This window comes from Bos indicus, chromosome 3 (assembly GCF_029378745.1).
Source record: "Bos indicus isolate NIAB-ARS_2022 breed Sahiwal x Tharparkar chromosome 3, NIAB-ARS_B.indTharparkar_mat_pri_1.0, whole genome shotgun sequence".
NCBI lineage: Eukaryota > Metazoa > Chordata > Mammalia > Artiodactyla > Bovidae > Bos > Bos indicus.
This window is the reverse complement of record NC_091762.1, coordinates 99,322,204-99,334,304: the sequence shown is the minus strand read 5'-3', so window position 1 is coordinate 99,334,304 and position 12,101 is coordinate 99,322,204. Positions and strand designations below refer to the sequence as shown.

Here is a 12,101-nt window from a genome sequence, read left to right as displayed (position 1 = left end):
AGGTGATAAAACACGCTCTAGAGGATCTCTTCGCTACCATTTATGTTAATGAGAGAAATGGCAACCATATTATAGAGAATAAAAAATGGCCTTTCATTACATTTAATGAAATTTGTACAGAACAGTCCCCAAATTTATAATTCTAATAAAACCACACCGCAAAGAGCAAATTTCTGAAAAAGTTAGAAAGTTGTTCAACATCTCCATTTGCTTCCTTGTCAATCTATTTCTGCATTGGGTTAAAAGGCCTCTCATCTTTTCGCACCAGGGCTGAAATAGACAGCATTATTTTTCTTAAGTATGTAAAGTGTTAGGCTAAGCAGAATTCCTCTTCTTATTATGAGCTTGAGGAGGAAAGAGTTCAAAATTAAAATTTCACATTAACGAATGGCCAAAGCTTGCTAAACAATCAGAAAGACAAATAAAAATACCTGAGGCAAAAAGACCAAATGTATGCTGTCATTTTACTGAACCAACCTGACAATCTATGATCAAATAAAAACTTTACTCTTCTCCCGCTGATACTTCAAACTTGTGTGGGCAAGTACTTTTCATCACTGGGGTGAAGCTCTGAGTGAATCTCATAGTGTTCCCATCCATTTAAATCACAAGAGCAGTCTCATTTCAATAATTAAGCTGTCTGGTCCAGTGTAATAATAAAAACTTCAAATTGTTATCCACTTGGAGCATCTCCATCTATTCCAATTCAGTACTTCTCTGGGTCTGGAAGCCAGAGGTGGGTGAAGCAGTTGTCAGTTCAGTTCAGTTCAGTTGCTCAGTCATGTCTGACTGTTTGTGACCCCGTGGACTGCAGCACACCAGGCCTCCCTGTCCGTCACCAATTCCCAGAACTTGCTCAAACTCATGTCCACTGAGTAAATGATGCCATCCAACCATCTGTCATCCACTTCTCCTCCTGCCTTCCATCTTTCCCAGCATCAGGGTCTTTTCCAATGAGTCAGTTCTTCGCATCAGGTGGCCAGAATAAAGGAGTTTCAGCTTCAGCATCAGTCCTTCCAATGAATATTCAGGACTGATTTTCTTTAGGATGGGCTGGTTGAATCTGCTTGCAGTCCAAGGGACTCTTAAGAGTCTTCTCCAATATCATAGTTCAAAAGCGTCAATTCTTCAGCATTCAGCTTTGTTTATAGTCCAACTCTCACATCCATACATGACTACTAGAAAAACCATAGCTTTGACTAGACGGACCTTTGTTGGCAAAGTAATGTCTCTGCTTTTGAATATGCTGTCTCGGTTGATCATAACTTTTCTTCCAAGAAGCAAGCATCTTTTAATTTCATGGCTGCAGTCACCCTCTACAGTCATTTTGGAGCCCAAGAAAATAAAGAGGGGGTTGTTGTTGGCTTCTGCTTACCAACCCTTCCAGAAATGGTCCCAGGAGGGAGAGAGGATGAGGAGAGGCAGCTGGTACTGTTGCCGTCCTGCCCTTTAAACTTGGTGCTTCCTTTTACTCTCAGTGAGGTTTCTGGAGATTCTCTCACTGGGACTTTATGATGATGATTCATGGGGCAAAGAAATTCCTGTCCTTAGAGTGTCCTTCAAGCTGGTTCAGAAGCTGTCCTTCTTGCTGGTTCACTGGCCCATAGGACTCACTGTAGGCTTCTTGCTTTGTCCCTGCTCCTTTCCCTGCCTCTCTGTCTATTGTGAATCATGGCCTTTCCTACTAGTTCTGTTCTTCCCAGCCTCTAAGGAGCACATGTCAGAACATCTTCTTTAATCCCCTCTTTGCTAAATATGAAGGGAACCCCCTCTCCAGCATTCTCCACAGCACTCCAGCATTCCAGCAGTTCTTTGGAAGGATCTTTTTTCCCTCTCAAAACTTGGAGGCCTCCTCTCTTCATTCCTTAGCCGTTCCTTGATTTATATGATGAGCTAAATGTTGCAAAATGTTTTCAGGAATCTTCTCAGCAAATCCTTTACCAGTAGTTTAGTGCTTCACTTTATTATGAGGATATTTGGGGTTTTTTTCAAGTAGAGTTAATTTATAATGTTGTGTTAGTTTCTGGTGTACAACAAAGTGACTGTACTTTTTAATATTCTTCCCCTCACCTAACCCCTGTGGTAACCATAACTTTGTTTTCTTTGATGGTGCTAGTGGTAAAGAACCCACCTGCAGTGCAGGAGAGGTAAAGAGACGCGGGTTTGATCCCTGTGTCAGGAAGATGCCCTGGAGGTGGGCACAGCAAGAAACTCCAGTGTTCTTGCCTGGAGAATCCCTTGGACAGAGGAGCCTGTTGGGTCACAGTCCATAGGGTCACAAAGAATGGGACACGACTGAAGCGACTTAGCATGCACAATCATAAATTTGTTTTCTTTGACTGTGAGTCTGTCTCTGCTTTGCAAATAAGTTCATTTATATCATATTTTAAATATCACATGTAAGTGATATCATATAATATTTGTCTTTCTCTTTCTGACTTATTTCACTTAGCATGATGATCTCTAGATCCATCCATGTTGCTGCAAATGACATTGTTTCATTCTTTTTATGACTAAGTAGTATTCCATTGTGTATATATAGCACATCTTCTTTATCCACTCATCTGTTGATGGATATTTAGGTTGCTTGCATTTCTTGGCTCTTGTAAATAATGCTTCTATGAACATTGGGGTGCACGTATCTTTTCAAATAAGAGTTCTCCAGATATATACCCAGGAATGAGATTGCAAGAGTGTATGGTAGCTTTGTTTTCAGTTCTTTGAGGAACCTCCATACTGTTTGCCACAGTGGCTACGCCAGTTTGCATTCCCACCAAAGCATAGGAGGTTCCCTCCCTTTTCTCCACATTCAAGGTGAGGATGTGTGGCTCCTATATGGTCCCTTGTCCTCTGGGACCTCAGCTGATCCTGAGGCAGAAAGTGTTCCTTTTTAACATTCTGTTACATAAACCAATGGGTAAAAGGACTTTGACCAGGAGCAAAGGTTGAATAGAAAAATACGTCAGTATTTACAAACTGAATATGGAGTCTGAGTTCCCTGTGCTCCCTCTCTTGTACTCACAGGGACCAACTGAGCGAGATGTCATACACCACAATGTGCATTAAGGAGTCACTCCGCTTGGCACCTCCAGCCATGTCCATTTCCAGACAACTCAGCAAGCCCATTACCTTTCCAGATGGACGGTCTTTGCCTGCAGGTCTTTGCATTCTTTTCCTAAGCAGTTTCTAAAGATCACTGAATCCTGGGGACCACAGTGAAAAAGACCAGAGGGATTCTCAACTCTTGGAAGAGTCAAAAGACAAACTTCGGGATAGCTGGCTTAGGGTTGGGCACCTGCTAAGTTCTCAGTGGGTAATGCCTTGACCAGATGTGGGTTTCTGAGACTTTCCCAAAGGTATATAGTCATTTGAAGCAAAGCTATGAACAGAACCTATATCACCAGAATCCCAACTCAGGGTTTCTTCCATTATGGGATGTTGTTTCTAAGATAATCCTGGCTTGGCTGCATTTGACACCCAGCAAGACTTCATGGGAGATGAACACTTTTATCTTTATCTAGAAGATCCAAAGAGGGTCTTTGTCTTCATCATCATAGTAATATTACCCTAGTAAGTATGCAGCACTTAAAAGTTTACATAGAGCCTTCAAATAGATTATCTCATCTTTTTCATCTTGGAACACGCTCTTAGCAGATGCTTATATGTGTTTTGCAGTTTACAGAGCGCTTTCAGATAATTTTGGTGTAGCCAAAAACCCACTGGGGGATCCCAAAGTGCATTGAGCAGAGCTAGAACTTGCTCAGAGGTTCCATGTCTGGAGCCCAGTGCTTTTCAGAACAGCACAAGTACCTGAGCAGGGCAAGTGGGAGGCAGAGAGATCACATGAGATACGCTCCACTTAATCTGCTTCAGTGTTCAATTAACTCTTGCCCTTAGGAACAAGCCAACAGGATTGCTTGTATCAGTACCAACAGCCTGTCACTTACTGTCCCTTTGTTGACAGATCTAGAATTACTTTACCAAAATTATTTCTGATAACCCAATAATCCTCAAATTATCTCACCTCTTTCTTTCCTTTTTTGTTTTTTAAATTTTATTTATTTTTCTTCTGTCTTTTTTAAAATCCTCATACTACATGAACATTTGCCAAAATTCCCTACTTCCATGTATGACCTGCACCAACAGAAACTTGTCATTGGATCTGCAGAGTAGAAGTACAATTCTGTTCCTAAATGTTCCTAAGCTGTTGTGTCTGGATACTTTATAGTCCATGAATAGATGCATAAACAATTTCTAGAGATAGTGGAAAACATAAACATAGGCTATCATTTTGACATGATACCAAGAGTGCCTTAAGATAGAATCAGGTATTAAATAGATCATTGATTTGAAAACTGAGGTGCCACCAGACCCCATCTTTTTATGGGTCCTTCACTGCTGGCATCAGCTACAGCCCACAGAACTCTGCCAGGAACTAAGTCTTTCCCTTCAAAAAGAAAAGTGTTACTGAAGAGCAGTATAAAAGGAGCTCACAACTTGCTCTTTTTTCTGCAATCTCTTTTATTTCCTTCCTTTCTCAGGAATGACTGTGGTTCTCAGTATCTGGGGTCTCCACCACAACCCCGCCGTCTGGGAAAACCCAGAGGTATGACTGTCCCACTCTCCAGATTTCCTTTCAATGCCTTTTATTGGTCAAACCCAACAGGAAACCCCGTGGGTCAGTTTGGAGCCCAGAGCAAGGTGGGAAAGGGAGGAGAAAGGATTTGAAGAGGCAAAAAGAAGGTTTGGAGCATACCTGAGTCTCTTGAAACTCTAAACACGTGTGCAGATACTTCCCTTTTTATACGCTGCTAGTTTCAAACCCGTTATGTGTAACGGCAAGTTGGACAACTGATCACGTAGGTCATCTTGGCTTGACTTCTAAGTAGATGCACTTGTACCTTCAAAGTGCAAATACTACCACCAGCCACGGTATTTCTGCTTTCCTCTTTCCTAGTCTGGGTAGCAGACTAATCACCTGGGAGACCAGACAAGGTCACCAGGTCTACAGTTGTGCTGTCCAGGGTGGTAGCCATTAACCACATGTGGTGTGGAGCACTTGAAATGTGGCTGGTTAGAACTGAGATGTGCTGGGAAAGTAAAATTTTGCAGCTGTAGTACAAAAAATAGGAAATATTTTCTTGAAGTAATTATGTATATGAATTCATGTTGGAATGATCATATTTTCTGTTAAATAAATTATATTAGAAAATTCATTACCCCTTGTAAAAATGTGGATACCAGAACATTTGAAATTACATATGTGGTGCATGGATATTTCTGTTGATCAGTGCTAATCAGTAGCTTCAGAAATGTGTTAATGGTGTTTTGGGGATGGTCGTGGGGTTACCCTCTCATTTCAGGTCTTTGACCCCTTGAGGTTCTCCCAGGAATGTAATAAAAGACACTCCCATGCTTACTTACCATTCTCATCTGGACCAAGGTGAGGACTATTTGAAGTTTTTAAAAACACATAAAAATGTTTACCTGGAAACAGCCTTCTCGCTTCAGCCCCCCAGCTCTATAAGTTCTTCTATGGAAACTTATCTTCTCACCTGACCATGAGGTAGATCTTAGTGCCTGTTTGAGCCACTGAAAGTGTCAATTAGTTTCACGAAGGACAACACCGTTTGCTACGGCATCCTATACAGCCATGGCTCAGACGGCTAAACAGCAAGGCAAGCTGTTGCTCATGGGTTCAATGCAGGTTCACTCCCAATAAAGATGAGATGATTCTTTTTCAGAAAAACAATTTATTTCATCTTTTATTTCATCTTTATATTAGAATCTTAAATTGTAAGACACTTGATATATGCATCATGATGAGTCGATATACACTGTGAGAAGATTCCTTCCCATGTAGTTCATTAACATATTCTTCAGCTTACATACCTGTCCTTTTTTGTGTGTGAGAGGACATTTAAGTTCTTCTTTCTTAGCAAATTTCAGTTCTACAATACAGTGTATTACCAACTATGGTCATCATGTTTTATTATACATTAGAACTTCATGGCGGGTTGGGAGGGGGTGGAGGGAGGAACAATTCTGTGAGCAGCTCCAAGTGCCACCCTGTTTTGGAAGGGCATCAATTTGAACCTTCCAGCTCACATTCTTACAGGGAACAAGGTAAGTCCAAAGTCCAAAAGTTGGTATGGAATTTCATGTGCAAATGTATTGTTAACATCAGACTTGTTTTTCTAGTATCTTATTAAAGCATCAGAAGAAGTATCAGTTCTTCCAGTCTCTTTTTTCTTGGTGTCTGCAGGAACTGCATCGGGCAGAATTTTGCCATAGCTGAGATAAAGGTGATTGTTGCCTTGATTCTGCTCCGCTTCCAGATGAGAGTAGAGCCCACCAAGCCTGTTGTCTTCATGCCCTACATTTTCATCAAACCCAAGAAGGGGATCTACTTGCACCTGAAGAAACTCCCCTAATGTTAGAGCCTAGGACATGATGATTTTATACATTTTGTTTTAAAGTTAAATTTCAGCTCAAGGTCCAGGAAAATAGAGAGTAATCAAAGTATGGTGACATAGGGTGTCACCTTGATATGTTTCTGTATGATTCAGAGATTTTCTCATCTTTTCTGTTTGATTCTGGTTATTACTAATGCCAAATATCAAGAATTTTCTAAGTGGCTTCCATATATTTTCTGCTGTTTTAAAATCTCTTTCAGAATTGCACTCATAATAGATGAATGTATGCTCACGGTAAAAGATTTACAACACTAGAAAAGCTATGGAGTAAGAAGTAAAAATCCCATTTCACATAGCCACACCTCCCTGCCCGATCCTACTGCTTTTCCTAAAAACAGAATAGCTTGGGATGCATTCTTTCAGACTTTTTCCTGTACATTTCATATATGCATATGTATGTACGTATTCTTGTCTATGGGATCATATCCATATTGTTCTTCCTTTTTTCACTCAATAAAAATACATCTCATTTCTAATCATGACTTCATGAAATTCTGTAATGTGAATATACTATAATTTTTTTAGCTCTTTTCCTATTATTGGAGACATTACTTTTAGTTTTCAAAACATGCTTATTGGCCATTTATGTTTATCTTTGTTTTGTTCTCTGTAATGCATATGTCATCTATGTTTATTTTTCCATGAAGTTATCTTTTTCTTATTGATTCATGTAAGCTCTTTACATATTGTGGATAATAATCCTTGATTATAACTTTTCTTTGTAATTTCCCCCCATTCTTTTACTTTTTGAAAACTGTATTTATGGTGTCTTTTATCATACAGGACTTCTAAATTTTCACAAAGTAAGGTATGTAAACTTGTCTTTGTGGTCTGTGGGGTTTGAGTCTGGGATAAGAAGGCTTTTGTTTGGAATATTTTCAAGACATTCTATATAGTTTCCTGATGCTAACAACTCTTGTGAAGCCTGAACAGGAATTTCTTAATGATTTCAAGATTCACCACTTACTTGATGTGTAAGTGCCAAATATTTGATACATATTAGATACTCAGTGGATTAATATACATGGTCCCTGCCTTCATGGAGCTTCTAAAGTGGAAAATGGATACCAAATAGATAAATACAAATTGTATTAATACTGAGTGCCATGAAAGAAATGAGTGGTTGAGCTAGACAGTAATCCAGTGGAACTTACTTTTTTTCACTTAAGTATAGTTGATTTACAATGTGCCAATCTCTGCTATATCAGCTTTACACATATATACATTATTTTTAAAATTCTTTTCCCAGGTTTATCCCAGGAAAATGAAATGAAAGTCGCTCAGGCATGTCCAACTCTTTGTGACCCCGTGGACTTCTCCAGTCCATGGAATTCTTCAGGCAAGAATACTGGAGTGGGCAGCCTTTCCCTTCTCCAGGGGATCTTCCCAACCCAGGGGTTGAACCCAGGTCTCCTGCATTGCAAGCGGCTTCTTTAGCAGCCGAGCCACCATGGAAGACCAAGAATACTGGAGTGGGTAGCCTATCCCTTCTCCAGTGGATTTTTCCAACCCAGGAATTGAACCAGGGTCTCCCGCATCTTAGATGAATTCTTTACCAGCTGAGCTACCAGGGACGCCCCTTCAAGCTGTGTAGGGGTGTCATTAAGGGATGGCAGTTAGGTTATCCCAGGAGATTGGATATAATTCCCTGTGCTATACAGCAGGACCTTGTTGATCCATTCTAAATGTAGTAGCTTGCATCTACCCAACCCAAACTCTCAGTCCATCTCTCTCCCCCTCCCTTCCCCTTGGCAACCACAAGTCTGGTTTCTCTGTCTGTGAGTCTGTTTCTGTGTAGTAGACAGGTTCATTTGTGCCATATATTAGTTTCCACAGTAAGTGATGTCATATGGTATTTGCTTTTAAGGGGAATTTACTTTAGATGGGGTTGTCTAGAACATCTTCTTTGAGAAGGTGACAAACAAGTTGAAACCTGAAGGATGGTAATGGAAGTTAGCCCTCCTTTTCCTCAAGTGCCTCATAGCAGCAAAATTATGGCAAGTAGATGGACAGTTTAAATAGCCCTTAAACATGATCCCTGCCAAGTAAAAGCAAACTAGTATTCTTGACAATATGGGTAGACAGTAAATGGAAAGAAAGCACTGATCACATCAGTAATAACCCACTCTAACAAGAAGGTCCCCAAATAGAGGGACCTAAACCAGATAGAAATTTCTTTCTTTCTCACATTAAAATCTCAGGGAGGCAAGTGGTCAGAGTTGGTAGCATGGTTTGCTTTACAAGACCATCAAGGCATCCAGGCTCCTTCAGTCTTTTGTTCTCCATCTTCAACACGTGGCTTTCAGTTAATGATCTGAGATAGTTACCAGCTCCCACCACCGCATCTGCCTTTGAGCAAGTGAGAGAACATAAGAGGGAATGGGAAGGTATGCACCTTTCTTTATGAAAACATTAGCTGGAAATTGTATACATCCCTTCTGCTCACAGCTCTGCCTATAACCGACTTCCTCCTTTAGCTGAAAAGGAGACTAGGAAATGTGGTCTTTCACTGGGACCATGTTCTCAGCTAAAACTATTGATATTTCTGTAAGAGTGGAGAAAAGATGTTGAAGGGACACTGAGTCATCTCGTCCACAAATAACCTACTGATGTTTTTAAAATAGAAACTGTATCAGGGATAGTGCTGAGACCGTGAAGGGTGTCATAGCATTTAGAGTCTAGTAATTAAAGGTCACCATTCAGCAGGCCATACTGGTAAATCTATAAGTATTCAGTCTCAAGTCAGGAGTAGGTGATGTGGGCAAGTATCTTGAAGGAGTCACATAAACCTGACCAAAATGCCATCACTCTCTCTTTTGTCCCCCCAACTGGGAGATGGCACACAAGCAAAAAACAATGTTCAACTTCTTAAACACTAATCTTAAAGTTTTTCTGTAAAGGACAGTACACCCAACAGAGTTAGTTGTAAATCATATCAAGTGTCATGTTTTTATTCTTTACCTTTTGTGCATCACTGATCATTTTACAAATTTGAAGAAAACAGCAAATCTTCCCCCAGAAATACAGACATTTTCTAAGCGCCAGTAAAAGAGCTTGTCTATGATCTTGTGACACTAGTGGGCTCCCTGAGCCCGTTTCTGGAACCTATTGAGAGCCATTCCTTTGCCCTAATATCTTGATGAACCTTAGCAGATGGATATGTCTAGTAGTGGAGGTACCCCATGTTCAGGAGGCAAGTCATTTCATCCTTAGGCAGTTTGAGAATACTGAACAAAAAAACAACTTCCGCCTTTGTAAAACTCACCCATTGGTACAACTCAAAATTTCTTTAACAATATATAGATTTGATGGATAGCTACATGTAAAAGGATGAAACTAGATAACTTTTCTCACACCATATACTCAAAAAAATAAAATGAATTAAACACTTAAAAGGAAGACTAGAAGCCATAAAATTCCTAGAAGAACACTATAGGCAGTGAGCTTTTTGTCATGGGTCTTAGCAATAATTTTCTGGATCTGTCTCTTTATGTAAAGGAAAAAGGAGCCAAATAAATAAATGAGACTGCATCAAACTAAAAAGCTTTTGCACAGGGAAGGAAACTATCAACAAAATGAAAAGCATACTGAATGAAGATTCAGATATGTCTGCTGCTGCTGCTGCTGCTAAGTCGCTTCAGTCGTGTCCGACTCTGTGCGACCCCATAGACAGCAGCCCACCAGGCTCCTCTATCCATGGGATTTTCCAGACAAGAGTACTAGAGTGGGGTGCCATTGCCTTCTTCGAATGATATGTCTACTAAGGGGTTAATATCCACAATCTATAAAGAACTCATCAGTTCAGTTCTGTTCAGTCGCTCAGTCGTGTCCGACTCTTTGCAACCCCATGAATCACAGCATGCCAGGCCTGCCTGTCCATCACCAACTCCCAGAGTTCACCCAGACTCACATCCATTGAGTCAGTGATGCCATCCAGCCATCTCACCCTTTGTCATCCCCTTCTCCTCCTGCCCCATATATTAAAAAATCCAATTTAAAAATGGGCCAAGGACCTGAATAGGCATTCTTCCAAAGAAGACATACAGAGGACCTACAGACAGATGAAAAGATGCTCAATGTCACAAATCATTGTTGTTCGGTCACTCAGTTATGTCCGACTGTTTGGAGCCCCATGGACTGCGCACGCCAGGCTTCTCTGTCCTTTACTATCTCCCAAAGTTTGCTCAGATTCATGTCCATTGAGTTGGTGATGCCATCCAATCATCTCGTCCTCTGTCATCCCCTTCTCCTCCTGTCTTCAATCTTTCCCAACATCAGGGTCTTTTCCAACGAGTCGGCTCTTGAAGTCAGAATCTTAGCTCACCTACTTTTCCTCCTGTTTACTCAGGAATGCCTTTGTTTCTCAATATTTGGTCTCTTCACCACAACCCTGCTGAATGGGAAGACCCTCAGGTATGACAGTCCCAAACTCCACCCAGTGGCATCTGAGATAGTCAACAAGGATAGGAGGGAACAGAAGATATTCACAGTAGAGGGCGTGGTTAGAACAATCATCCATAGATTAGGAAAGAGAAAACAGAACAAAATTCCTGTGTTTTTAAAAGAAAAATACTTTGGGACTTCCCTGGTGGTCCAATGGCTAAGACTCTGCACTCTCAAGGCAGGGCCCCCAGGTTCCATCCCTGGTCAGGAAACTAGATCCCACATGCCACAATTAAGAGTTCATATGAATGAACTCCCGGAGTTGGTGATGGACAGGGAGGCATGGCGTGCTGCGATTCATGGGGTCGCAAAGAGTCGGACACGACTGAGCGACTGAACTGAACTGAACTGATGCCTCAATTAAAGATTCTGCATGCTGCAAACAAAGACAGAAGATGCCATGTACCATAGCTAAGACTCAGGGCAGCCAAGTAGATAAATAAATATTTAAAAATAAAACAAAGAAAAGAAAAATATTTCCCATTTGTAAAGTTTCCAGTGTTCCATGACGATTCCTCATCAACAGAAACACATCACATCCTTTTGGGAAGTAAAAGGTATGTGATTAGTTGACTGACACAATGTCGTTTAACCACCTTGCACCCCACTTTCATTTATTCATAAAGTCAAGCTAGTCATTGAGTTGTGATATAGACCACAAACAATTTGTTACTGGAAATCATTAAAGTAGCAAAATTATAAAGTCTTTGCCTTGTAAAACATTAGCGCATATTTGAGTTTAGACCTTCAAAAATCCCACTCTCATTTACATTTAAAGTTAACCTGAATGAGGGTGAGAAGGAAAGGAGAGACCTACAGGGTCTGGGAGAGAAAGAGCATGATCCTTGGCTGTGAACCAGTGTTCAGAGCCATCACACAGTCTAAATCCAGGCCGTGCTCATCCACACCTCCCACAGAGATGGGGAGGTGGAGGGGCCAGGATCTGAATGACTTGAGTATTTGAATTGCCACCTCTTGACCTTTGCACAGGGATTCCCAGATGGCTCAGTGGTTAGGAAGCCACCTGCCAATGCAGGAGACACGGGTTCAATCCCTGGGTCGGGAAAATCCCCTGGCGGAGGGCATGGCAACTCACTCCAGTATTCTTGCTGGGAAAATCCCATGGACAGAGGAGTCTGACAGGCTACAGTCTGTGACAGTCAGTCACAGAGAGTCTGACAC

At 41.0% G+C, this 12,101-nt stretch overlaps 1 protein-coding gene across 1 annotated transcript in view; it reads left to right on the top strand.

Moving 5' to 3' along the window:
* Positions 1 to 6,639, top strand: part of CYP4X1 (cytochrome P450 family 4 subfamily X member 1) — a 48,778-nt gene extending 42,139 nt beyond the window's left edge. Inside the window, exons 9-12 of the mRNA XM_019958422.2 lie at positions 3,025 to 3,158; positions 4,542 to 4,606; positions 5,364 to 5,443; positions 6,266 to 6,639. Of these exons, the coding sequence (XP_019813981.1) occupies positions 3,025 to 3,158; positions 4,542 to 4,606; positions 5,364 to 5,443; positions 6,266 to 6,434 (448 nt within the window). The 3' untranslated portion in view covers positions 6,435 to 6,639. The remainder of the gene's footprint in view (positions 1 to 3,024; positions 3,159 to 4,541; positions 4,607 to 5,363; positions 5,444 to 6,265) is intronic.
* The last annotated feature ends 5,462 nt before the right edge of the window (positions 6,640 to 12,101 follow it).